Raw genomic sequence first — 27,830 nt, 5'->3', positions numbered from 1 at the left:
GATAAAGAACAATTTAAGCCGAAAAAATGAAAATAATTAGAGAGAATACTTAAAGGATATATAGGGCTCCATAGAAAATGCATGCGGAAGCTAACTTTAGGGGTGGGCCAACTGAAACTTTGGGGGGGGGGGCAACTTAAAATTTTGGCTTGGGCCAACTTAGATTTTGGGTTGGCCACACTTGAAATTTCGAGGTGGGCGAACTGAAATTTGGGGTGGGGCAACTTGAATTTGGGAGTGGGCCTATTTAAATTTTGGGGTGCGCCAACTTGAAATTTGAGGCTCGGCCAACCTAAATTTGGGCGTGGGCCAGCTTGAAATTTAAGGGTGTCAACTTGAATATGGGGGTGAGCCAACTAAAATTTGGGAGTGGGCCAGCTTGAAATTTAAGCATGGCCTAACTTGAATTCAGGGGCAGGCCTACTGATATTTAGGAGTGGGCCAACTTGAAATTTGGAGGTGGGCAAGCTTGAAATTTAGGGGTGGGCCAACTTGATATTTTGGGGTGGACCAAATAAAATTTGGGGCTACGCTTGCGCATACTTACACAACTCCAGCAGAGTTTCTGCATGCTTTTTGATATAAAGACGCAGGGATACTGAAAGACTGAAATTAGTTTTTTAACTTGTTTGTTTAGCCATGGAAAAAGGCGAAAGCTTGCACTAAGCCGTGCAGAGCTCAAGACACAACGAAGCGGGCCGATTGATTGCGTCTCTTGGTTGTAGCTAGGTCTAACTACGTTATGTCGAGGTTTACACTTGGTTGTAGCTAGGCCTATACTCGTGTAGCTATAGGTTGAACTTGGTAATAGCTAGGTACAGCCTTCTTCCTCTTCACTTCTTCTCTTCTTTACCTCGCAGAGCATTGGCAGGAGCACTTGCGAACGCGCCAGCGGTGGACGAAGACGACGACGCTCGAACGCAATCATATAGTTCGCATAAATGCATGTTCTGCAAGCGTGGCTGTATAGCCTAGTGGTTACGACGCTCGCCTTGAGACCGTGGGTACGCGTGTTCGAATTACACGTTGCCAAGAAAGTTTATTTCTTTCTTTATTGCTCATGATGATAGTCTCTTGATACGAACCACAAATTACGGCTGACTTAAACAGCTTCTCTGTTAAGAAAATATACCGTCAATTAAACTGTTACAACACTCAAGAAACAAATTAGACTTGTAACTATAATACAGTTAGCAATAGAAATGGTCTTTCAGATTTGAAAATGTGTGGGAAATGCTACTGATTGGACAGGTGATTGCGTTAGTGCACCATCGGTTGCTGTTACTCAGAAAGAACTTTTGTTTCTTTCCACGTGATAAACATGTGTTCGATGCCTCATTAGTCATCAGCGTTTGTCTTAGCATTTGTACCACATCCCTGTTGAAGGTCACTCTGTGCTTTTACTGGTTTTCTCGGAGCTCGGGGTTCGTTTCATGGAGTCAACAGTTATCAGTACCACTTCATGTTGTATCTGTCTTCGTCTCGTGTGTTTTTTGCGGTAACTTCCCAGATCGTTTCATAATTGGCGTGCAATGCTATGGAACCTTCGCAAGAAGTTCCCACCATCCACTAGTAGTGAATTGTATAAGTTCGCCTGCCTTTTAAGGACTGTTTCTTTTAATAATTGTCTTTGAAGTGTTTCTTTCTTTGGGAGGAGGGGGAGGTTTTCCATGTAATAAAGAAAACAATGGACTCGCCGTACCACCCCGACGATAGTAGATGTCCAGCAAAGCTGTTGAAAACCACCATTACAACTGCAGACGGGGCATGCAATGTTGTGTTGTTTTAGAGTAATGGTAATAATGGTAATTTAGAGTAATCACAGTAACGGTAGTAATGGCAATTTTGGCAGCACGCAACCGCTGGTCGTATTGCCATTTCTCTTCCCCTTCGCCGCTCCTCGCATTCACGCTGCTCCTCGAGAGTCTTAACTCGAGAGTGCCTACCCATAGCGGTGCTACAACAACAATGAAATCAGTTGCTAGGCGGGTTCGTTTGTGTGCGACAGGCTAGAGACGTTGCTCCCCGCGTCGCAAGCTGTCGTCGCTGCGGCAGCTTGAGCAACAGTAATATTTATCAATCTACCGGGAAACGTATGCAGGGAGCGCTACGCGCTTCGCATTGTTATCAGGAGCGCCTTATCATCAGTTATGTGGTTCGCATGATTGTTTTGTTCTTGTCCTTTATTGAAACGCATGTTGTTCTATATGTTGCATGCGTGACACTAAAAAACGTATGCACTTTTTTCTTACGGTGGTATGAGACACTGCTCCTGCCCTGCACTGCCGCCGGGATCTGCCCATATTTTTGCTAGCGGACGCGCACACGAAAAATTCTATCCACCGAGAGGCTATCAGTTTAGCTGCAAAGCAGCGCTTTGTGATCAATTGGTTTAGACAGCAAGCTTAAGGTTGAAAGGGCCTGGGTTCTACAGCTTGCTTGAGCATACTTTTTAAATTAATATTTTATGGCTAATTGAAAATTTGTTTCACGTGAAATGTGCACGTTGCCTTTTGAGCGTCACGTCATATTTGGTGGATTTCATGCGACTACACGAAACAGGTGTAGCTGTCGGCCAGTCTATGATTTACTGCGCGCCAATAGCCTATGCTCGCGCGGTTAGGCAAGCGAGGCTACCGCGGCAGGCCGGGAACAAAAATACCGGGAGCAGGAAGCGACCTAAAGAAACATGTTCTTAAACAACTCTATAATAGCCGCGTAAGTAGGTTCGCTCGTTTCGAAGTCTATAAACTTTTCTTAATGTATTACGAGCCTTAATCTTGAATAGCTCAACATAGTTGCTGGTAAGAAGCACTGAAGTATTTTTAGTGCGAATGCAGCCACTGCAAAAAAAAATTCACAGCATATCCACGGGGTGAATGATGATGAGTGGGCGAAGCTCCGGAGGGAATCATCGGATCTCCCGCTTAAGGGGACGCTAGCACAAACGCGTTAGAAACGTGCAGTACTCTCTAGTAAGGGGGAGCGGCCACAGCGTCTTACGCAGCCATTTACACATGCCGGAACGTGCACCGCGTTTGCCGACGCCATCACATGACTGCTGAGAGAGTATACCCCCCGTATTCATAAACGCTCCTCGACTTGAACTTGACTTGCCACCGCCTTGGGCAGCGCGTTCGAAACGCGTTGAAGGTAAGGCGGAGAGACCACAGCGTCTTACACCAGCTTCTTACATGGGCCGTAACGCGCTAGCACAAACGCGTTAGAAACGCGCTAGAAACGCGGCCTTTAGTTAATGTTGGGTATTTATTGCCATCGTGGTGCGTGTGTCTATGTGCGCTTCGTGGCGTAGTGGGCTAACGCCGCGCGCTCGGAAGCGAGGGGTCCCTGGTTCGATTCCGCGCTACGGACACAACTTCGGAAGTTTTTTTCTCAGACTGGTTACACACTACTACTACGACGACGGGGACGGAACGGGTGCCGCTATAAGGAGCTTCGCTCCTAAAACTCTTGCTCGTCTCTGCACCATCGCACGCTGCGTATGAAACAGAGTACACCTCATTTGCTTTTGGAAAGAGAGCGCGAAGCTCTGAGTGATTTGTGTTTTGGTGACGACTGCTTAAAAAAAATTATGTCTCTGATTGAAGTTTCGTACTCACCTGCATTTGCGTGCACACACTCCATTATGATTACTTGCAGTGTCATTACAAGCATGTGTCGTTTCGACACGCCTCTGGAAATAGAGAAAATCAGTTCGCCACCCGTTTGTTCGGTAAGACGCATGTGATAACGCATGAACGCTTCGTTTTCGAAAGAAAAAATATCATGTGTTTAAATTTATTCGCCTCTATAACAACCTAATAAATATCTGCGTTGTTGGGAAATCGGTGATTCAACTTCGCAGGCATTTTGTTCACTGATGCTATTTGCATTCGCTTTTTGGAATTAGCCAGATGAATTAGCCACGCGGTTGAGGTGTCCTCCATTGAGAGACAGTTATCGCGTGGCACTTAACCCAACTTTTCACCCCTTTCGACAACAATCTCCATGCCAGATGAACTTTTCTTACGAGCAGATTTAACATCAAAGCATTTTATTGCGATCGCAATTATATGGACACTCAAAGAGGATTTCTGCTATCGGCGTCGTCGTCGCCGTCGCTGTGAGGTTCCGCATGACGTCAACGGCGATGAAATCGTTTCCGCGCGCCGGACGCTGTATGTGCGAGTGAAAGGGCGCGAGGGACGCGCGCTTTCACGGGGAGCGAACGCACGGCGGAGAACAAACGCACGTTCTGCGCCGTGCTCCCTGAAGGGCTGCAGAATAAAGCGTCTCTTTCTCCTTTACAATCACCATATATATATATATATATATATATGCGTGGGCGAGGGGAGGGAGGGAGGGAGGGGAGGCGACGTTTAGCTACGGCACCAAATGCATATTTATATAAAAACGTTTCGAGGCGAGAAGGTGGTAAAGACTTCCGACGCGGCTCGACGAGTTTCCCGTTCTGATCTCGTCGAAAACCTCCGAGCCACACCCAGAGGCCCTGGCAACAGTTACCAACGCCGCACACGTTCGGTGCGAACGCGGGCAAAACGGCGACAGCGTCGACAACAGTTCTGCGCGTTGCTGGTGCTGCTGCATGTCCAAGTTTATACAGCTGATAAAACTACTATCCTTACTCCGTATAGCTCACTGCTAAGTTGCTATCGCAATTGATGCTTCGCCTTTCGGGTGAAACTGCGACATTTTTTTTTTGTTAATACGGGCCTGAATTTTCAGCGACACGACAGGGAATTGCAACGTTTTGTGGATTGTAAGAAAAAAATATATTCAGAAAGTCCTTCATCGTAAGTGTCCTTTGTCATTCACCAGCCGCCTTGACTAATGTTTTGACCCACAACATGGATACAAATAGTGTTCCGGCATCAGGTGTCTATAATTTTATCTGAAACAATGGCAGCGTACGCTGCTTTTTGTGCAAACGGGCCCTGTGTCCGTATTCACGTAACCTTTTATGCTGAAACTTTTGGTAAGAAAAGATGCCTGGCATTTTTCATGTGATACAGATTATTAACAAAAGCGGCCAGCTAATCCTATAACAAAACCCAGTACCCAGTGTGCAGTGCCATGCCGGATTATAGGCCTAGTGTCGCGCGTTGTATGCTTTAGCGCTGGACTGGCACGGTACACTGGAAGGCGCTGGGTACTGGTGCGAAAAGTGCGAAAAGCAGCTTTAGAGCGAGAAAAACGCGGTGCCTGGCGTCCGGATATATATATATATATATATATATATATATATATATATATATATATATTGTGAGCATTATATTACCCCTTCATCTTCTTCATCTGTATATACTCATCGTCATGGCCAGCGCCATTCGCTTCAGCGCGCGGCCTGCATACTAAACCGTCGAGGTTGAACAGCTGTCTCGCAAGTGGTGGAGAGTGCTCTCGATCCCTTGGTCCTCTACGACTTCGAGTTTCCCTGGAGCTTCGTTCCGGTCGCCGCTTGCCCCGCCTTTCTGCCACCATGCCCCAAGAAGATCCACCAGGAGCCCCCAGCGCCACCGTCTCTGCCCCGCCGGCCGTTCCTTCATGGACCGTCAGCACGCGGCAGCGCGATCCCACCATGTTTGCTAGCCTTCCTAGTGAGGACTTTGACGACTGGCTGGACAATTATGACCAAGTGAGTGAGTCTAACCGGTGGGATGATTCTCACAAGCTTCGGAGCGTCACATTCTACCTCACTGACATTGCAAGGACTTGGTTTCTGAACCATGAGCGCTCCTTCCCTGACTGGGCGGCTTTCAGACACCAGCTTCCGCAAATTTTCGGCGCCCCAAACGTCCGCTCTGAGGTAGCCAAGAAAAAGCTTGATGCACGCATGCAACTTCCCGGGGAAACATACACCTCTTATATCGAGGACGTCCTCGCCCTTTGTCGCCGGGTTGATGCAGCCATGACTGAATCTGATCGTGTTTGTCATATCCTCAAGGGCATTGCCGACGTCGCGTTCAACGCACTGGCCATCAAGAATCCAAATACCGTTAACGATGTTATCGCGACTTATACCCGTGCCACACGGGCATGGAAAATGGCATTTAGCAGTTAAGGCCTTAAGTTCCTGAATGACATTTTTTTTGGCCGAGCTGCTACACTTACAAACTTAATGACATTTGACCCGATGATGTCGATAGCAGCGTCTTCTGAAGGGAGCAATTTTAGAGCAATAATAAAAAAGATAAACATGGACTTACAATTTTAATCTACCTTCAAATTTAGTGAAACGTATAAATAAGCATACTACGGTGCCGACGTGTAGTTTGGTGCTGTCTTCTTCTAATGCACCAGCACTTCTTCTAATGTTGTTGTTTTTATTGCATTACATAAGACCCAATGCGCTGGTTTAGGTGTCCTGCATGGCTTAAACACCTGGAAAATTTGTTTCCAGCTGAATAGGATGCCGTTTCAAATAATTTAAGTAAACCGCGCTGAGCAAGCTATGGCGTCGAGAGTACGCATTTCTCAGTCGAATGAGTTCTGGCGAAGGCCTTCAGGTACGAATGACATTAACGCGAATGCCATTTGAACTGCGCGTGTGGCACCGCGCGAATGACATTAAATCTTAAGGCCTTAGCTACTAAATGCCATTTTCCGTGCCCGTGTGGCACGGGTATTACCAGCATCTGGACGCCCTGCAGGCCATCCGTTTACAACCTGTCGCCTGTGACACGCCTCCTTCCTCGGATACGGACCTGCGTGTCCTGATTCGGAATCTCATACGCGAGGAGCTCCAAGTGTACGGCCTGCGCAGTCCTCCCGTTCTTCAGCCGCAACCTTCGGTTCCTGGCCTACGCGACATCATCAAAGAGGAGCTGTCCTCCATGACCTGCACTGTGGGCTGTGCCCCTCCTTCGCCGGTGCCCTCGTATGCTCAGGTTGCGGCTATGCAACCAGCGTTCGTTCAGACAACGCCTCCTGCTCCTGCTACTCCCAACCATCTGGCGACTCTGGCACCTCGTGCACCTGCCACAGCATATTACCGTACCCGGCCTTCGCCCCGCCCCATTTGTTATTACTGCGGTATTCGCGGGCACATATCGCGCTTTTGTCGAAGACGACAAGAGGACGAACGCCGTGGTTACGATGTTTACGAGCGAGACCCGTTGCCTCTTCCAAGTCCCTATCAGCGCCGGCTTTCCCAACGCTCACTTACTCCGCCTCCAAATCCCGAAGAGCCTCGCATCTACCGTCCAGGGCGCCGCCGCTCGCCTTCCCCTCTCCGACGCTCGACATCACCTCTGCTACCGGCCTCCCGCACTCCTGACTACCGATCGGAAAACTAGATGGTGCAGTTTTTGGAGGGAAAGCTGCATGGCCCGCACAGACTACAATTCTTCCAGTGTGCCCGGCCAATACTTTATTAGTGTGTGTAGAAGGTGTACCCGTTCCTGCATTGATTGATACGGGCGCAGCTATTTCTGTTATTCACGCTGACTTGTGCTCTCGTCTACGCAAGGTTACTACACCTTACAATGGAGCTGTTCTACATGGCGCAAATAATGTTGTGATTCGGCCATCGGCGCAATGCACAGTTCGAGTTTCGATTGACGGGATTCGCCACCATATTCAGTTTGCAGTGTTGACTTCCTGTGCTCACATGCTTATAATAGGGTGGGACTTTCTCTCTTCGGCGTCCGCTTTTATTTCGTGCCGTCAACGCCTCGTTAACTTGACCGAGACCGACAATTCCGACGACGTGCCCGACCCGCGCCTACGCTTACGAACTGCTGACAATTGTATGGTGACTCCTGGCTGCGAACAACTTCTTGTAGTTAACTCTGACATCGCCGATAGTGACGTTTTAGTTGTACCATCAGCTCGTTGCCTATCCAAAGGGATTGCTATGGCACCTAGCCTTGTTCGCTTCACCAACGGTACGGCCACTTTGGCTCTACTCAACACAACCACTGAGCCAGTAATTCTTCCTAAAGGCGCTGTTGTCATTTGCGTCTTGGACACTCAGCCTGTCTCTGTGCTTACCTTGACTACTGCTGTTTCACAGGCACCTACAGCTATAGAGACAGCCCCTGCTTCTGTTCTCGCTAGTGCAATCAGCACTGATCTAACGCCACAGCAGACGGAAGAGTTACTGGCGTTGTTATCCAAGCATAAAGAATCCTTCGACGTGCACTCTCCTCTTCTGGGACAGACTTCTGCAACGGCTCATCGCATACACACAGAGGGAACTTCCACCGTGCGCCAGCGGCCATATCGTGTTTCTTCCGCCGAACGCCAGATCATCGATACCCACGTTGCCGACATGCTGAAACGAAGCATCATCCGCCCTTCCTCAAGCCCTTGGTCGTCACCTGTCGTTTTGGTGCGTAAGAAAGACGGCTCAGTGCGATTTTGCGTAGAGTACCGTGCCTTGAACAAAATAACCCGCAAAGATGTATATCCACTTCCCCGAATCGATGATGCGTTAGATTCATTACAAGGCACGGAGTATTTCACCAGCCTTTATCTACGCTCCGGATACTGGCAGATCCCCATGCACGAAGAAGACAAGGAAAAAACTGCCTTTGCCACACCCGATAGGCTTTACGAATTTAACGTAATGCCTTTCGGCCTGTGTAATGCTCCCGCCACATTTGAGCGGATGATTGACACCGTACTACGGGGCCTAAAGTGGAAGACTTGCTTATGCTACCTTGACGACATCGTCATATTTTCGTCGACCTTCCATCAGCACTTGCAGCGCCTCGACAAAGTCTTGACATGCCTCTCTGCTGCTGGCCTTCAGCTGAATACAAGAAAGTGCCACTTCGCCAGCAAAACCATTAAAGTACTCGGACACCTTGTCAGAAAGGAGGGCATTCGACCTGACCCGGATAAGATTACCGCTCTCCTGCGCTTCCCCAGGCCTCAACGCGCCAAAGACTTGCGTAGCTTCCTTGGCCTAGCCTCGTATTTCCGGCGCTTCATACGTAACTTTGCCACCATTGCGGTGCCGCTCCATCAACTACTTCCTTCTGGAGCCCCCTGTGTATGGTCGGACGAATGCCAAACTGCTTTTGACGCCCTCAAGCGTGCCCTCACGTCCGAACCTGTGCTTTGTCATTTCGACAACACCGCACCCACTCTTCTACATACTGACGCCAGCGGCCATGGTATCGGCGCTGTTCTTCTGCAACGTCAGCAAACTTCCGAAGAACGTGTGGTCGCATACGCAAGTCGCACGCTAACACCTGCAGAGAAAAATTATACGATTACCGAGCAAGAGTGTCTTGCCGTTGTTTGGTCCGTCCAAAAATTCCGGCCTTATCTGCACGGCCGCCACTTTACGGTCGTTACTGATCACCACGCCTTGTGCTGGTTGGTGACGGTAAAAAATTTAACGGGACGTCTCGGCCGTTGGATACTTCGTTTACAAGAATACGACTTCGACGTCACCTACAAGTCTGGAAAGAAACACCAGGATGCCGATGCTCTCTCTCGTTGTCCCCTACCACCGTCTTCAAACACTGCCTGCTTACCACCTTCCATGAGCAACCCGCCGGACGTCTCTCCTGCATTTCCTTCTCTCGCAGCACTCGACCGGCTCCCACCTAGCCATTCTCCTACGTTTGCAACTTGCCAACGTAGTGACTCCTACTGCCACTCCGTTATGGAACGTATTCGGGGATCCTCTCGCACACCTAACGCTCGACTCCGTCGGCAGTTGAAGAACCACAAGATTGAAAATTCGGTGCTATACCGGTACGTGTTTCATCCCGAAGGACACCGTTGGGTCCCTGTAGTTCCCCGATCACTTCGGACCCAGATACTGGAGACCTTTCATGACGATCCCACTGACGGTCACTTTGGTTTTCATAAAACCTATGAGCGAATTCGCAGCCGCTTCTCTTCGCCTGGACTTGCAACAAGCGTAGCAAAATACGTGACTTCCTGTTCGATCTGCCAACACCGCAAACGACTGACCTCACCTCCGGCTGGACTGCTACAACCTGTCCCGTGTCCTGAAGCTCCTTTCGCAGTAGTTGGTATCGACTTGTATGGTCCACTACCCTTATCGGCTGGCGGTAAACGATGGATTGTCACAGCTGTAGACCACTTGACACGGTACGCAGAAACAGCCGCACTACCTTCCGGTTCCGCAGCGGAGGTTGCATCCTTTTTCTTGGAAACCATCTTTTTACGACACGGAGCCCCACGTATTCTTTTGAGTGACCGCGGCAGGACCTTTCTGTCTAAACTTCTCGACGATGTTCTCCGTGCGTCCAATACCATCCATAAAACGACTTCCAGCTACCACCCTCAAACTAATGGCCTCACAGAGTGCTTTCATCGTATGCTGTCCGACATGATTTCAATGTAAGTCAACCCTGACCACACAAATTGGGATGTTGTTCTCCCATTCGTCACCTTCGCTTACAACACGGCCGTCCAACGCACAACGGGATACTCGCCCTTTTTCCTTGTGTATGGTCGTCAACCAATCACTATCCTCGACGTCTCTTTCTTTGACGTCCCCGTGCCCTCGTCCACATCAACGTGTGAGCAATTTGTTTCGCGAATTACCCAGTGTCGCCAACACGCCCGCCTCAACACCGACGCCAGTCAACAAGACCGCAAAACTCGCTATGATGCATCCCACCGTGTCGTTTACTTCCAGCCTGGAGACGAAGTGTTGCTGTGGACTGCAGTTCGCGTTCCCGGTTTAGGCGAGAAATTTCAGTCTCGTTTTGCCGGGCCTTACGCAGTTCAGGAACAGACTTCGCCAGTTTCCTATCGTGTCGCGCCCGTAGTTACGCCTTTGGACGGCCGCTGCCGTACCACAGAGATTGTGCATGTTTCACGTTTAAAGCCTTTCATACGGCGTTCGCCGCCATAGCCAGCAGCCAGGTTGGCCGCTTCTATGCGCGGGGGTAATTGTGTGAGCATTATATTACCCCTTCATCTTCTTCATCTGTATATACTCATCATCATGGCCAGCGCCATTCGCTTCAGCGCGCGGCCTGCATATTAAACCGTCGAGGTTGAACAGCTCTCTCGCAATATATATATATATATATATATATATATATATATATATATATATATATATATTGCGTTCCTCAGACATTGTAGAGCGCAAGTAGTTTTTTAGTAATCTCATGTTTGAAAATATCTCTGCGCTGGAAGAGGTGACTAGAATCTGCAGCAGTTTGTGCACATTTACATAGAACCTCCAGTCGCAATGAGAGAGGGCATCTATTCCGGTGCTAAAACCTAAAAACACTCCTCCTATGTCGTTGGCATCTTTGTTTAGGTACCTTGCTCAAACAGTAAGCTGTTCGATTCCAGCAATATACGTCATTTCGTCAGCAAGTACGGAGAAGTAGCTGCAGCGTTTACTTTTGCATCTAGGCTTTCTTTGATAATTTCACCACAGATTTCTATAATTTGGTTTGATACATCTGGACTTAAATACGAGGCATTACTGGGGCAACTTTCCAAATGGTTCTTCAGATATGTATCTCCACAATCAACTCGCATGCGAAAAAGCGCTTTGAAAATACCTGTATTTCCAGCCGGGGATTTGCTTTAACCCATAGGACCTCTGTCCCTATGGCCACGGAGAGCCAGACTTTGTCGCCCGCAAAAAACAACTGTCTCAATAATAGGCCGCTAACTTTCTTCTCTTTTCTCATATTTTACTTTGCCTGCCTTGGTCCAGCTGATCGATCACATTGGGCGCGCTTCCTGAAAATGTTTGGAGAAATTTATCAGCTGCCAGCTGACAGTCACGGCGATATTTAGTATTTTCGTCTCTGTGGAAGATTGCGAGCGCGCGCTTCCATCTCTGGAACGGCATGACTACGAGGGCTCCAGTGCGCGCTTCTTGGCCCAAGTTTATAAGAACATTAAACCCGTAAAGTTCCAGAATTGAAAATCGAAAGCATGCCTTTGGAAATGCCAGTGCACCTTTCGCGTCAAAAGTTAATGAGAATTTTATACCCACAAAGTTCGGAATTGAAATCCATGCGTTCCGTAGATTCCGCGGCCGCTGCGAGATTTCGCGACGCACCTGCTCGCTATCGAAAAGCCCTTGAAAGGTTGTGCTCAGATGGGGCTCCTTGCGTTATGTGACTGCAAGCGCAGAAGCGTTACCACGAAATCCAGCCTGATTTCGCAATGTTCGTGCCGAAATGTCTTTTAGAGCGTGAAAAAGACATTGTAGACAAAATCTTGAATGATTCCCGGCGCCGGTGGCTGTTTTGGGAGGCGCCGGGAAAAATTTTCGCGGGGGAGGGGCTGAAGCCCCATAAACCTCCCCCCCCCCCCTGGCTACGCCCCTGATATATATAGCATAACGAAAGCAAGCAACAGAGAGTATTTGAATGCAACAGAAAGGAAAGAGAAAGAAAACCACGACCACCAGGCTTTGGCATTCTGACCTAGAGATCAAAAGACTATTATTTGACCACGCCGGAATACATGTGAGCTGCATTTTCAGCAAAAAAAGAAAGACAGTGCTACACAACTACGCCGTAAAAATGGTGATTAGTGGATAGTTCACTATATATGTCAACACCTACGCTTACTTTTTAGTTAGTGCTTACATGTCTAGCCCAGACATGGTAGATGCGCTATCGCACGGCAACTAAAGCTTGCGCCTTATCAGAATGAAAGAGTTCTCGTATTGAATAGTATACCTTGAAGTGCCACAGATGGTCGGCAAGTCGAGCAGTCACTCCCATCAATTACAAAAGCGACAAGCAAAAACCGCTGGCCTTATAAAGAGCTTTCACGTTGAGATGCTAAAGCAACCCCAATAAATTGTTTCGGAATGAAAATATTATACTTTGAGCAAGAAAGGCAAACACTTTGAGACAGTAACAGACATTTCATTCAAATGAAACAAGCTTTGTCGGAGCTTAGAAATTTCTAAGCAAATGTTTTTGTGCATACGCGTTTACTGCTAGATTATAAAGATCTAAATATGAAATTTGCGAATGTATCGAAGTATCGTATCGGATACAATAATTGCGCTAGCATCCTCACTCATGATGAGCTGGCGGGCCTTATGGACTGCATGTACCCAAGCCGCACCAATACAGTCTGTCCTGCAGCCATGCGTATTTAGTTTCGCAATGCATACCGGTCACCTAAGTGTTGTACTGCAAAGCCGCAAGATGCATGTTGAATTGATGGTGCGTTCTCAACCACGATTGTACTTTAACGAACATTCTTCCCTGGCAGTGCCACTGCCTTCCATTGTTATCCATCGCTTCCTTAGAGCATCTCGCCTCGGACTGAGGAATGTGAAAATAATTTCATTTGTATGTCATTATTTTCGGCAGTTTTACAAGGCTAATATTATTATTCCGCTAGAGCAACTCTAATTCGCATATATTTGAAATTCTTTTTATTACGGTCATGATACCAGTTGTCTTAGTTTTAAAAACAACTAAGTGTATTGACGTTTCGTCTGTCTGTTTTGCTCATAACGTTAAGTTTTCTACGACTCATATTTCGTTATGCACTTATTTCTGATTGTGTCGTGCTTAGAATTTGTTTTCCTACGTTTCACTTAAAATACTACTGGTATACTTTACCAGCTTCAGCGCTTTTCATAAAGTTCGGATGAATTTGCACTTTTCAACGTTCGCTTTAATGATTGTTGTCCATTTGAGACAGCCAGGATTAGCGCCCCTTCCGGAGGCAGTTGCCAGTATCAATCTATTTTTTAAACGTGGGATTGAATTCTCATCATTCACTTGATTACTATGGTGGCCAAAGCTGCCTCAACTGTCCATTTTGATTGCTCTTTCTTGCAATGATGCACCAGAGGAGCAAAATACGTATTTCTTAATCGCATTCATGCGATGAAAACTATAGATACATTTATTGAAGTTACGCTGCGGAATTCCCACTAAAAGTCCAACGTTTGACTGTCGACTTATCGCTACAATTATTGCTCAACGCACTGTGTAAGTTTCAATTGGCAGTTATCACCTGTCTTCTTCTGTTGCTTCTGTGGACTACACACTCAGTTTATTTGCTTTTTACTATTTCCACCCAATGCTATTTTGAATTTGCGGCGATCTGTCGAACACAAAGAAACATCTAAATGTAGTTATTAGCTTAGGCTGGAGACAGTGAAAACATTTGAGTAAAAACCAGCAACAATGATTCTCAATCTAAGCAAATCGACGAGGAATTTGAGAACTATTTTCGGCCCTTAACAAAAAATAATGTGCCAGACGACGTGCAATTACTGTAGTGACGATATTTATGGGGCATTTGTTGTTTATTCTCATAATTCCGTATGGAACGGAGCCGTTAACAAGCACAACTGTAACGCTAGCATAGTCACACGTCAGCACGTGCGTCTCAAAGAGGTACAACATTTGATGTTCGGCGGCTGACGCTCCCCGCTACAGTGCCACGAGAGCGGATGCCCCAAGCATAGGCGGCTTTGTATTGTTGGTGAAAGTCCTATCACCAATCAGTAACCAATGACCACCACGAAAACTGTCGAAAAAAGCCGCTGAAAGCTATTTACTTTAACAACAGATGACAATGCCTCGGCTGCCGCCTTGCAATTTGTAGAAGAGCAAGCAGCGTGATCACTGCAGCACATATAGCCTATGATAATGGATAAGAGAAAAAAAGACATGATCACGACAAACATAATGCAAGGTAAATGTGCTCACATAAGAAGACGAATATTGGGTACTGTGCAGGTTAAGTACATATTATAAGTCATATTATCTTAAATCGACTCGGGAAACTAGCCACTTCGATGATAGCCTGTACGCTGCAGTAATGACGCACGAAGTAGTTCACAGAAAACCCCCGTCTTCTAGCGTGTGTTCTGTCGACCGCGTTCCTGCACTTCAAGACATCGCTTTTCTAAATGTCGTCCATGCCTTTCAGACTGGTTGTCGTCTACACCGTTACACAATTCTCAGATATTATGCTTACTCTGCGGCATCATACCCGTGCGAATCTGGCGGTACTTCACCTATAGTAATATATACAGGGTGTTTCATTTTAGCTGCACCAAATTTTTAAAAATTGCCTGTGGCAGATAGCACAATTATAATCCTTGATCTAAACTACTCGATGAGGCGGCCTTTACTTCCACGAGAAATCAAAACGCCTAATTGAGTAATTAGCATAATTATGCTAGTTAACTTTTTAATTATTGATTTTACGGCACATCTTTCAATCTACGAATTGTAGCCGCTGAGTTCGCAAGGCGTATCCGCTTGGAACGAATTCTAAGGACTGAACCAGTTTCGAGATATTAATTCTTAACGTGTCCGACGAAATGTACGGGCGTTCCAGTTAACTTTTTGAGGAAAACGCTGTTTTAGGCATTGAAGCACAAAGTTAACTGGAACGCCCATGCATTTCGTCGGACACTTTGAAAATTATTATCTCGAAACTGGTTAGGTCCTGAGAATTCGTTCCAAGTGGATACGCCTTGCGAACTCAGCGGCTACAACTCGTAGATTGAAAGATGTGCCGTAAAATCATAAATTAAAAAGTTAATTAGCGTAATTATGCTAATTACTCGATTAGGCGTTTTGATTTCTCGTGGAAGTAATGGCCGCCTCATCGCGTAGTTTAGATCAAGGATTATAATTGTGCTATCTGCCACAGGCCTTTTTTAAAGATTTGGTGCAGCTAAAATGAAACACCCTGTAGAAGAGGCCTGCTGGCAACGCTGTTCGTCCTACTACGATTTTATAAACATCAAAACTACTTTCTTACGGTTTCCAGCTGCACAGGGACATGCATCGTGGTAGCCTCCGCCTCTAATTTGTGGTATTGTGCATCTTTCACCGAATATTGAGTAGGGTTGGCAGGTTTGCACATGCTGTCGTTCCACACAGCAGTATTCTTCTTTGCATTCGTTGGTGCTGTGACAGACACCACCACGTGACTTTTTTACCTGCATGACATAGAACAACTTCATAAGCGTAATAACGAATGTTTTGTGCTGAATTTCGAACGATTGATTACCGTTGCCCACTAGGTATAGCATAGTCATTGCGTACAGCTAAGAAACATTATCTTTTTAAAGATTTTCACTTCTCCACAAATCAAAATTACCATGTTTAACGTTCCACAGAGAGAGAGAGAGAGAGAGAAGGGAAAGAAGGGTAAAAAAGGCAGGCAGGTTAAACCAACACACGTCCGGTTTGCCACCTAAGTATGCAGGAAAAAAGGGGATAAAGGTTCAAAGGAAAGAAAGGAGAGACTGAGGTTGTCACTTCGTACAGAGGTTCACATCGAATACGATGGTCACTCAATCAAGTTTGTCGAATTTAGAAACTACCATAATGTTGCAGGTGTCGCTCTCTGGTCTTGTGAGGCGCGGTCCGAGCACTGTTGCTACCGAGAATGATCTTGAATCTACGTAGTCTAACGTGGTACGGAGTTGAAGTTACGGGTCTATATAGCGGAGACAGACGTAAAGTTGCTCACGCCCGCCCCTGTCCCACGAAGTTCTGTCACTCATGGTGGTGAGGAATGGGTAGGTCTTTGCGAATGTCACACTCATTCCCCTTACCGTCCAAAGTTAACCCACGAGCTTTGGGAGATGCCGTCTGGGAAGGCTCTGGGTTAAATACCGCCACCTGATGTTTAATAATGTGCTCCTAAATGGAGTTACAACAGCGTTTTGCCCTCCGTTTTCGTTGGAATGAGACCGCCGCGGCTGAAGAAAGAACCAGGTATGTAGCAGAATGTAGTAGCCATTGAGACATCACGGCATGTCAGACTGCTTCTCGTTTCTTTGCTCTACATGCAACTCTTTGTCAAAACTGCTTCATAATTAAGTGTTACTTTTCTTGTCACTTATCCATGTATTTTTATCATTGTTTTTTACATCATGGGTCCCCCTACAGTCTTCTGACTATGGGACCCTAGTCCGTAAAATTATTTTTACATGATCTGCACTCTTACGTTAATAAAATTAATTCTGTAATTCTGATCAAGTGATTCAGTTTTATTGACATAGTACTTCAAAACTAAATCTATTTCTAATGTATTTTTACTAGAAAGCACTCTGCTGATACTATTTCATCAACTGCGAATGGCACTCTTGAACAAAAGGTATGTAACAAACAATCTGGTTGTTCATTTTGTTAGTAAGCCAGAATTTAGTGAGCCTGTGAACCATGTCGTGAGTAGTTTCTTTTGGCGTTCTCGGCTATGCATCTTGAATAACTCAGGGATTTAGGGATCCTCAATATTTCGCTAGATTATTCCAATGTTTGTTTCTTGGTAAACTTAAATATTCCTTGGCAGTATAGAATAACATTCGCGTTATGCTTGAGGACAAAATTGAAAGAAAGCAACACAGATTTGTTAATATACTTTTTGATAGATACTTCTGTCGTTCCTATTCTTAAGGTTACACATGAATTCTTAGCCGGTACAACATGTAAACACAAAATTGGCGCCATTACTTCCCGAACATTTATTTAGCATAACAGTTTTCATGTGTAAACTGGATGTCCGTATGTGCATAACTGTTTTTTTTTCTTTTCCGGAAAGTCAATGTTGGCGACATCATGTGTTTTGAGTTCAATAATTGTGCATATCAGACGCTCATATTTTCATTACAATGTTTATCTACCACATTGAGTGTGAGTCACAATTCTGGCATTTTCATATACAACGTGTTCTAGATATCATGCACCAAGATTTAGAAGTATGCATATACGACGTAGCTGGAGAGAGCCAAGGTAATGTTGTTTGCCATCCCTTGGAGATACTCCAACTTTTTTGCATTCCGCCCAATTACATAATCAGTCTTAATTGAATAATCAACATATCAGATATTATAATTAGATTAAAAGTGTCAATGAGAAAATTGTAGAGCAACATGAAGAACTCCCGATACAGCTTTCTGTTGCTCAATACGTGCTGCATAAAAGTGTTTTGCCGAGCGTGATGGAAGCCCGCTAATAAACGCAAAGTTCGTCGAGCGGCCAGTCGCGCGGAAATTTTGAGTGTATTTGTGGGCTTCTTTCACGCTCGGAAAAACACCTTTTTGTCTCACGTATTGAGCAACAGAAAGCTGTATCGGGAGTTTTTCATGTTGCTCTACATTTTTCTCATTGACACTTTTCATCTAATTATAATACTTGAGAAGTTGATTATTTAGGACTAATTTTGCGTAATTAGGCGGAATGCAAGAAATAATCTGAGTATCTCTAAGCGACACAAATAACATTACCTTGGTTCTATCCAGCTACGTGGCATTTACATAATTTTAAATCTTGGTGCATGATAGTAGGGATACCTTGTATAATATCTCTGTTTTTACCAATGGTTCTGAATTACTCTTCAACGTTATATAGATCTTGTTCCTAATCTCTTTTTTGGTCTTCTTTTTGTTATACGAAGAATAAGAAGAAGCATTTTATTTCTGTAGTTTATAGAAAATCGTGGCAGATCTGAAAGCAGCAGGCATGACAATGGCTTACCGCAAAAAATAAGCAATTTGTAAACTAAAACAATTGTCATATATGGCAAAATGCAAAGCGAGTCAATGAGAAAAAGACATGGCAAATCTTGCACGAATACTTATAACACCAAAACCTAGCACTACTATTACAAGATAATATGAATGTACAAAACATTACAAACAATCTTACTCCCATGTTTAGCTGAAATATATAATAAAACAGATTTATCTTGCTACTGATTTGTAAAAAATAACAAACGCACTGTTTCATTGTGAACTAACTTAGCAGGCATGTATCCTGATTACCGAGGCATATATGCATACGTAAACAATACACATCAATTATCAAGGGTAACACAATAGTCGAGCAGTTCTTGGGCAGCTTTGCAGTCTGGTGATACGGAAAACTTGCAGCTTATTTTCGTCCAGTTGACGTGATAGCTGAAAAGGTTTGTGAATAGGCGAAACTATTAAACGTTCTGTGTTGACACTTAGTACAACTGGCGGCTGATGAATACCCATCCAATATTGTTACCACAGAGAAACGCTCAACATCTTAAACTGCTTACCTGAAGCGAATAGCTTCCTCTCCCACTAAAGTATGGTCCTCTTTGAGCACGTGCACCTTGATGCACTGCGTGGCGGATAGGGCTGTAGGCGTCACTTTCAGCCAAGACAATCAAAAGCAACAGGGCCGCGGTGGCTACAATAGTCCAGAACTCTGACCCTGCTTTCACAAACGCCATGCAGCAGACGTGGTAGGGAGTTCTCGTCCGTGGGCTTCTTCCGTGGAACATGTTTTTTCATAACGCACTAGTCATGCTCAGCCCCGCACGCTGACCTTTATACACTATGTCTGTTTGCATATGACATCGAAACTTTAAAAATACAAGTAGCCTTCTTTCGTGTTTGTATTGTATGCCGCACCTGAGACGTTTCATTACTGAAATTACTTCCCAGAGAGAGTTCAGCCTTATAAATATATAACAAGGTATAACCACCTCTTTGTTTTGTGCCGCTTCCACGGACAAGCAGCAAGGCATTGCATTGTTCACAATCGAACCTTTTCTTCGTTATGTTTGTTTTGATAGAGAAAAGGTAAAGAAACATTTTACATGCAGAACAATAGTTTAACCTCGTCGCTGAATCCAGTTCCACACGTGCGAAATATATAAATCCTACGGAACTGGAACTAAGATCTGTGTCCAGGTGCGCTAAAGTATTCTTCAAGTTAAAAAAGCTAACCCACTACTCAAACTTTGCTGTGCATGTATCTGAACAAACAGTTTGTACAAAAACATTGTGTAACTTTTCGTCATGTGGCTTTACCTTAAATTTGTCAGCGCGCTATTGTGTTCCGAAACTTGGACTGCCGATCCGTTCCGTTTTCTTTTTCCGGTGTGCCAGAAAAAGCATATTCTACCATTGTTTTCAACAAAGACTTAGTGATTAGTCATGCAGTCAAGCCTGGATAAACCTAGCAGTTAGGTGGTGAAAACGCCTTCGCTACGGGAATACTGCACGGATCTGTGCTCACCTTTGCACAAAACGGATGACCTTACTGAAGCCGAGCCCGTAAAGGTGGTCCGCTTTCAATTCAGTGGCCTTAAAGCTTCGATTACTCTGCCATAACCCCTTTACGTTTGTCCTGCTTAGAAATTATGTTATTATTTCAAGAGTACGTATACTAGCTGCCAAGGGTTCATTTAGCTCCAAACCAGGTGGCGCGACAATCACTTGGCTGTAAGTGAACGGAGCTGGGTAAGCTCCTTTCACAAATATAACTATTTTCTTCACCTTCATCAGACATTTACTTCGTCATCCCTCTTTCTCCGTGCAAGTTAGTGGGTCAACGCTAGCCAGCTAAAGGTGATTCGCCTGTCTTCACGTAAGTAAGGTCTGTCTATCTTTCTTTAGACATTGTAATGCTCTTCCTACTATGTGAAAGTGCACTCTTAAGTATGATTGCAGATTAGCTCGATGGAAAAACGCAGTTCAGAGTATGTTTTGCAAGAATGGTCGACCTAAGAAACGAGAAGAAATGTTGAGATTAATCTGGTAAAGTATTAAAAATTTCATATACGAGGTGCGTTAAAAAAGTATCAAACCTTCTTCTTTCCCACATGAACCAATGAAGTGCGGGAAGCTTCCTTCGATGGAGATATGCAGCGGACATTTATAAGCATGCGTGTATTTTTTTCCGCCCGCAGAAAGCATCAGTTGCTGGTTGTCGGCCTATGAGTGAGGACATGTAGTGAGCGCTTGTCCGTTTCCAGTATGTTGTAAAATGACGGAACAACTTGAGCAGCAATACTGCATCAAATTTTGCCAGAAGCTTCGCGATAACCAACTGCAAACCATTCGCAAGATTCAACCGCCTTAAGGAAACGATGCCATGAGCCCCTCACGGATAAAAGAGTGGTACAATCGCTTCAAAGATGGCCGCACATCAATGGACAGCGAACCGCGTTCAGGCAGACTTACAACAAGCCCAAATGAGAATGTCATTGAGCATGTGTGGACTTTCGTCATGGAGGAACGTTGCATCACAGTCCGAGAACTTGCGAGAGAGATATGGGTAAGCACTGGATCAGTACATTTTGACCAAGTGTTTGGGCATGAAGAGAGTGTCCATGAAATTTTTACCGAAACTGCCGACAATGGAGCAGAAGCAGCTCCGTCTGGAAATCGCACAGAACCTGTTGGCCAATGCAAATAGTAACCGGAAATTTCTGAACACCGTGATCACAGACGATGAGTCGTAGGTTTATGAGTATGATCCAGAAACCAAGAAGCAGTCGTCACAGTGGAAACATTTAACATCCCCGATGCCGATGTGTGGCTTTCGGCTATTTCTCAAGCTGAAAATGCCGCTGAAAGGAACACGATTTGAAACAAGAGCAGACATCATGCTGAATACAATGGCCCGGCTAATCACCATTCCAAAAGACGCGTTCCATAAATGTTTCCAGCAATAGCGGGAGAGCTGGGAAAAGTGTGTGCATTATCAAGGAGGCTACATTGAAGGGTATTACGGTTTTGAAGCTCCTATTCAATCAATGTATTTTTGCTGACCAAAGGCTTGATACTTTTTGAACACACCTCCTATTCCCGTCTACGCTTTTGTTTCCGTAAAGCGTCTTAAAATACATTATCCCAAGATAAATGGGAGAGCATTACGATATCATGACTGCCGTTTTTGTCGAAGGCAAGCCTGATGCGAAGGGGGCGTTCTACTGCGGACGGCCGCGCGCGCCCGCCCTGGCCGCTGTATCTTGAAAGCCATCTGCGTCGGGGACATAGTTTGCCGTACGCTGTGTTTTGACAGTTTAGTTCACGTTCATGCAAGACGCACCACGAAGGTCAGTTCGCTCGCTGCTGCTGCCACGCTTCCTCAATACAGCGTTTTGACAGGGAGTTTCCGAGGTCATCAAGTGAGATGTGTTCACGTTTGCACGTGCGCGCGTGATGCTTGTTCATTTAGTTAGTATGCCTATGTTTACGAGTTTATACGGCTGATAAAACTACTATCCTTACTTCGTATAGTTGTCCACTAATTTGCTATCACAATCGATGCTTCGCCTTTTGGGGTGAAACTGTGACTTTTTAGATTGGCAGATTGTCTTGAAATACATCCACGCAGCACTACGTAATGTAGGTACAGCGAAAAGAAATTTGAGTATTTATTGCTCATTGTACAACAGGTATAGCCTTCTGGACGATTAAGCACCATTGTGGTCTCTCTGAGCATCTTGTACCTATTATTCCGAGTCAAGGGACACTGCGGCAGCAAAGTATAAATGTACACCATACGCGCAGGAACCAGACACTTATTACACGTTGCAGGATTTTCGGTTGTGGATCACACGGTCCTGACATAGGTGCCAGCGCCACTCCAACCCGAAGCCTGTAATCTTCCTCCTCCCGGGAAAGGTTACGGGGAAGGAAACAGACTCACGGGTGTATAAGTGCATATTTGTCATTTCGCATAGTGTACTTCTAGGCATGGAATAGAGCTCAAGGTTGAGAATGAACGAGGCTGAAGGTTATCCTTCAATTTAATGGTCCTTCAATTTAAATTCCTTGAATTAAATTAAACGCATGGTGACGCTACGGTGTGCCAACGTGTTCATCCTATACGTCCTGACTGCAGATTTCTATTTTCTTCGTAACGTTGTACAGTTTCTTTGAAACTGCGAAATGTTACGAAGTCTACCCCTAACTTCTATTCATAAGCTCGTGCAATGGATAACATCCGGTTTGAAGTCAAGTTCAAGTAACGACGAATCCGGCATATCGGTGGTACATGTGCCATAACCATGGTGCCCAATGCCTTATTCTGAAATAATAAATGCTCACGATGAAGACCCATCCTGCTCTTGTAAAAAATACTGCATATGTGCAAAACACACAATGGCCCCGAGGAACAAGTCTCAGCGCTGCTCCTCTTTTGTTGGGAATGCCTCTTAGCGCTTAATGGCTACGCCTGCGGTGAGCGCCGTGTGAAAGAACTGCAAGTTAGTTCTCGATACCCATAGCCCCTGTGCCACGTAATTGCGAACTCTTTGGGAGCTTATGACAAGTCATACTCTATGAAAAACACCACGCAAAAAAACGAAAAATTTCATGTTGCGTTTAATTTCGTTCGCACTGTCTGTAGTTCCGCTTTTTACGCACAGTGGCATTCTGTTCATAATGGCGACCGGCCAGCCAAACGTCTCCGACTTCTCAGTAATATCACCATCTCGTGCATCACACAATGGTCCTAAAAGCTACGATATGAAACGTCTGTATACTTACTGGTGGACGCTACCTTGCCATAAACACAATGAGATGAGCATTTGGCGTTTCAGCCTCAAAACAACATTGCAAAAGAAACTGCAAACCGCCCTTGGCTATCACCAAACTGCTTATCTTGAGGCAACGCTGAAAATTATGAATATGTGGGAGGTAAAGGTCGAATGGATTGATGGTCTTCTAGAAAAGTCGGGTAGCCCACACTTTGTCTCAGGCGGCATACGACAATATATGCAACTGAACTTGTGGCAGCAGACCCAAGACGCTTTATAAAAAGCAGTAAAACTGAACTTCAGGCCAAGTTCCCAGCATTTTCTAGCGCCAAGTTTTGGAGACTGCCAAAAGCTGGGCAAACAAATGTGAAAACCAGACAACCGCGCCGACAAACACGACAGGAAACGTTTCGACATAGACAAAAGTAGCCCGATATTTTAGGATACAGTGAAAACCTTGCACGGGAAATCTTTGTGGCTGTGCCCACTAATTTTGGCATCCCACTACGCTATTGCCTCTATACGTGAAATCCAACTTTGTCGCACCGATGTCATCTCAACCCAGGCTGATGTCGTGCAAGGTCAGTTAGAAAAAAATTCTTCGGTCCTTCCACTCCCTGAAGATGGTTAACCAGCAGAGCTGAAGCGTGCGGCCCCGAGATTTATCACTGGCTTAATGCCGACGGTACATTAAAGTATTTCGCAATTATGAGGTTACACACACGTTCGGTTGCGACGCCACTGACGGTATGCCCGCAGTCCGCCGTTGTCGCTTGTGTTCGATGTCTCGAGTTTGCTTGGCGGCGTGGTTAGCAGCAATCGCCCGCCATTGCCGCTTGCGATTCTTCGAAATTAAATTGCTTCAAAATTAAATCTGTCCATCGCGGTAAGACAATGAATGGTTCGTACCCTCTTAAGCAATGACTCATACCCCTATAAACGCGGCCTCCATTACGACGACAGAAGAGAAGCGAAATTCTACGCTGGAATGATTAGCGGCCACACAGCCAGCTGTGGAAGCAGACGACGACGACGAACGCGGGAGCCGTGGCACGAGCACGAGCAGAGCACGAGCCAACGAGCCAGCTGCGGCAGAAGATGACGTTGCTCGAGCCAATGCTGATGATAATTTTCTGTACACAGGCGATTTCGCCTGGCCACATACGACTTTGCCTAGACATATAAAGCTTCGCTTTAAAAGAGTATTGCGGCTTGAAGGTGAAACGTGACCACACCACAATAAGATTTCCACGATACTGCGGGCACCGTCGTTGTCTTCCTCTGCCCGAGATGCGTAGAGGGCAGCGACATCTTGGTCGTGTTGCGGGAAATCTAGCTTTGCGTCACGGGACCGAACTGTCCTCTTTCATTGGTTTAAGCGTATGCGGCATCATATTGACATGTGTACATGTTTATCTTTCACCGGTGACCGCTTTTCATCGGCTAACGAATGTCAAACGTTATCGCTTGGCACAGGACGCGCCTGCATGTATCGGAAGTTTCTCGAACGTTATCGATGCTTCTAGCCGTTGTCTGTTGTCACCGACGGTTATGTAATCTTATTTTTTTGAGGGGCGCGAATTGTCTAGTACTTTCTGGAATATGCACCGGCACCAGGGATTAATCTGCAATCTTCGATGACTCATGTATAAAAGCCGACGCGTTTCGCCGCTAATCAGATTTTGGACAATCGCCGACTGCATTGGCCGTTATCGTTTTGCTTCGACTGCAACTTCCTTTCGTGGAGACAGGTTCGCCCAATGAAAAGTCCGTTTCGTCATTCACAGTTTTGCGACTGCTTTCTTCCCCGTCACTACTACGTGACAATATGCACTTGCACCAATGGTAGAACCTTCTAAGGCGGCATTCATCCACCGATCTTGGCGCGCTGCTAAGGTCTGCGCTGTGGAAGGCGACGATGGCGGGAAATTGGGTAACCAGGGCCGGTATTTTGTAGCGATGCCTTTAAAGTAATAATGCCTTTTCGCGCTTATCGCGCTTTGTCAGTGGTCAGAGCGACGGACCGCTCACGATATCAACGTTGATAAAGCGAGCGGACCGTCGCTCTGACCACTGACAAAGCGCGATAAGCGCGAAAAGGCATTATTACTTTAAAGGCATCGCTACAAAATACCGGCCAAGCTAAGCAAAACCAATTCTTTAAAGGAACGATAACATACAACGGCCTGCACACAAAAACCAAGTCTTTTATTTTTGTTGTGAGAGAAACTGTCTTTGTCTATACAGCTTTTCTTTATTACGAAGCTTCACGACGTGTGTCTAGCGTGTAGTAGTTCTTTTAACAGCGGAGCTGTTTAAGCTTTTCGTTTCGTTCGCAAAAACTTGCCTAGGGATGACGTCACTGCGCACAGCTGCACCACGCTACACCTTCCGATAGCCAATTGATTGCCGATCAATAGCTAATCGATAATCGATCAATAATCAATAAATTCCGGAAAATGCTCGGGATAACTTGGTAGTGCTTAGCCTAGCCCAAATACGTGGCTAATACCTTGCGATAGCCAATCAATAGGTAATCGGTAATCAATCAGTAATCAACAAATTCCGTAAAAGCATAACCGGTAAGGCCAGGACCAGCTAGGTGCCGATCAGCTCCGCTGTTTCTTTAGCCTTGCGCCGCTAGTGCAAGCTGCGCTAATTTTTTATCCCTTAATTCAAGCCCCATACACCAACTTTTTCTAAACTTTTATGTATCATAGCCACATTGCTCATCACAGCCCTTTAGTACCATATGCCTCGGTTGTCTTGAAGTTGTCGACAGCAGCAGAATTTGCACACAATTCGAGAAGCCGGAAAAAGCCAGCAGTACATCTAATTCCATAGCGTTAACGCTATGCGCTCACTGTAGGCCTTCTGCCATTAGGCACTAAAAATTAAAAAATGCCATTTCTGTATTGAATACCATGAATACGCCATACATTTATTATTTTGAATTTTCGATGTACCGGCGAAGTAAAAAAAAGCATTTAGAAATTTCGACCATGTTTTTCAGGAAAAAAATAACATGGGAGTGATCACGTTAATCGTTCGTCTAAATTTGGCATGATATGGCAGCAATGCCACACACACAGTAAATTATTACTGGTGAACGCGGGACACAGTATGGGTTGTTCGCCTGCGTGCTATAAGGACACTGTCTCATAAGCTGTAGTCGTCGTACTTTTTCACCCAGGCTGCAGCACACCTCACACTGAAGAATAAGTAATAGCAGGGGTGGCTTACAAAATCAATATGCCATCTTGTGTCGCCCCCTAAGTATGCCTTTTTCGAAATTCATCCTCAGAACCGGCTCGTAAGGGAAAGTTAAATACGACTATAACTAAGTTAAATTTATAAATTGCGAAACAATTAGACTGTTTGAATTTGCACGAGCCGAAAAAAAAACAATAGGGAACATGCACCACCAGCCAAACCTCTCAGACAGAATATTAGCGCTGACGCGATGTATAGGTAATACAACGGGACAACGTATTGCGATAAACTGTGCTAGCAAAACTATGCGTCTATCTGTCTTGTATTGTTGCTTCTTTATGTCGCGGCAGCTCGCAGCTAAAAATAAAGAGAAAGAAGAAAGACTGGACGGTTTCGTGCATTCCCACAACCGATTTTCATCCCAATGCAGTACGTACTCTAGGTTACTTCGCTCATGTACAACGGAATCTAGCGACTGTACTTCGTTATTGTTCTGCGAGAAAAATATCGTTTTACTTATGTTTTCTTGTGCACACGTTGCATAATAGAACAATCGTTGCGACGAGCACAGTGCGATAACTGGCTTCGCTGCTTGCACCTCATAGTCCCCTGCACGTTACGCACCTCAACCGCTTTCTTTAGTCCGCCTCCGTGCGTGGCATCAGCCAGCAAGCCGGCGTTTTTACTTTTGGATTTCATAGGGTCTGCGTGAAGCAATTGTTTTACCAAAATCTCTAATCGTTTATCATTACGTCATCGGTAAAAGACTTCCCCATTTCTTTTTCTAGAGTTTTGAGATTGTGGAGCCTTGCTCTATACAATGCATGTGGAATTCGTCATGGCTTACCCTTCGTGCCTATGGCTTTAATAAGCCCTCCACGCCTGCTGCCGTAACCTTCTTAAAGATTCGGACACCGTGAAAATATGTTTCGTGCTGCTGTAACCATAGCCGCATTGCTTCTTGTCCTCGCTGCGACCGAGAGCGCCGGTCACAGCGTTTTGCGCGAGGAGATGTGTTACGAGTTGGAAGAACGCGCAGACTTTCCCGCATTCCTTTCCCCAATAAACCTACCCACGAAGGTAAGTGCCTCAAAAAAGCGTATGTTTGCTCAATTCTAGTGTGGTTAGATAGTCAACCGCATGCAATTGTGTTACAAACGGATCCAAAGCCATGATCATCATCAGCAGCCTATATCTATGTGCACTGCAGGACGGAGGCCTCTCCCTGCGATCTCCAATTACCCCTGTCTTGCTCTAGCTGATTCCAACTTGCGCCTGCAAATTTCCTAGCTTCATCACCCCACCTATTTTTCTGCCGTCCTCGACTGCGCTTTTCTTCTCTTGGTATCCATTCTGTAACTCTAATGGTCCACCGGTTA

General features: G+C 45.5%; 1 protein-coding gene and 1 long non-coding RNA gene across 7 annotated transcripts in view; one reads left to right on the top strand and one right to left on the bottom strand.

Moving 5' to 3' along the window:
- The window catches only part of LOC119458338 (uncharacterized), a 110,618-nt gene extending 91,194 nt beyond the window's left edge, over positions 1–19,424 (bottom strand). For 2 of the 6 annotated variants that reach the window (XR_007467980.1, XR_005193481.2), the window contains exons 1-3: positions 19,018–19,400; positions 15,742–15,922; positions 3,621–3,694 (exon numbers count right to left, since the gene is read on the bottom strand). Coding sequence is in view for 2 of the 6 variants with exons in the window: in XM_049671099.1 (XP_049527056.1) it covers positions 14,468–14,607; positions 15,742–15,922; positions 19,018–19,245 (549 nt within the window). In the remaining 4 variants the exon portion in view is untranslated. Of the gene's footprint in view, positions 1–124; positions 1,958–3,620; positions 3,695–13,633; positions 14,608–15,741; positions 15,923–19,017 lie in introns of those variants that run through there. The other 4 variants (XR_005193480.2, XR_007467981.1, XM_049671099.1 and 1 more) reach the window with 4 other exon arrangements.
- A 556-nt stretch (positions 19,425–19,980) lies between these two features.
- LOC125946910 (uncharacterized) overlaps positions 19,981–27,830 on the top strand; it is a 28,902-nt gene continuing 21,052 nt past the window's right edge. The window contains exon 1 of the long non-coding RNA XR_007467978.1: positions 19,981–20,191. This is a non-coding gene — a long non-coding RNA (uncharacterized LOC125946910). The remainder of the gene's footprint in view (positions 20,192–27,830) is intronic.

Source organism: Dermacentor silvarum, chromosome 7, assembly GCF_013339745.2.
Source record: "Dermacentor silvarum isolate Dsil-2018 chromosome 7, BIME_Dsil_1.4, whole genome shotgun sequence".
Classification (NCBI taxonomy): domain Eukaryota; kingdom Metazoa; phylum Arthropoda; class Arachnida; order Ixodida; family Ixodidae; genus Dermacentor; species Dermacentor silvarum.
Note: the sequence above shows the minus strand (reverse complement) of the source record. Positions and strands in the feature narration are given on the sequence as shown.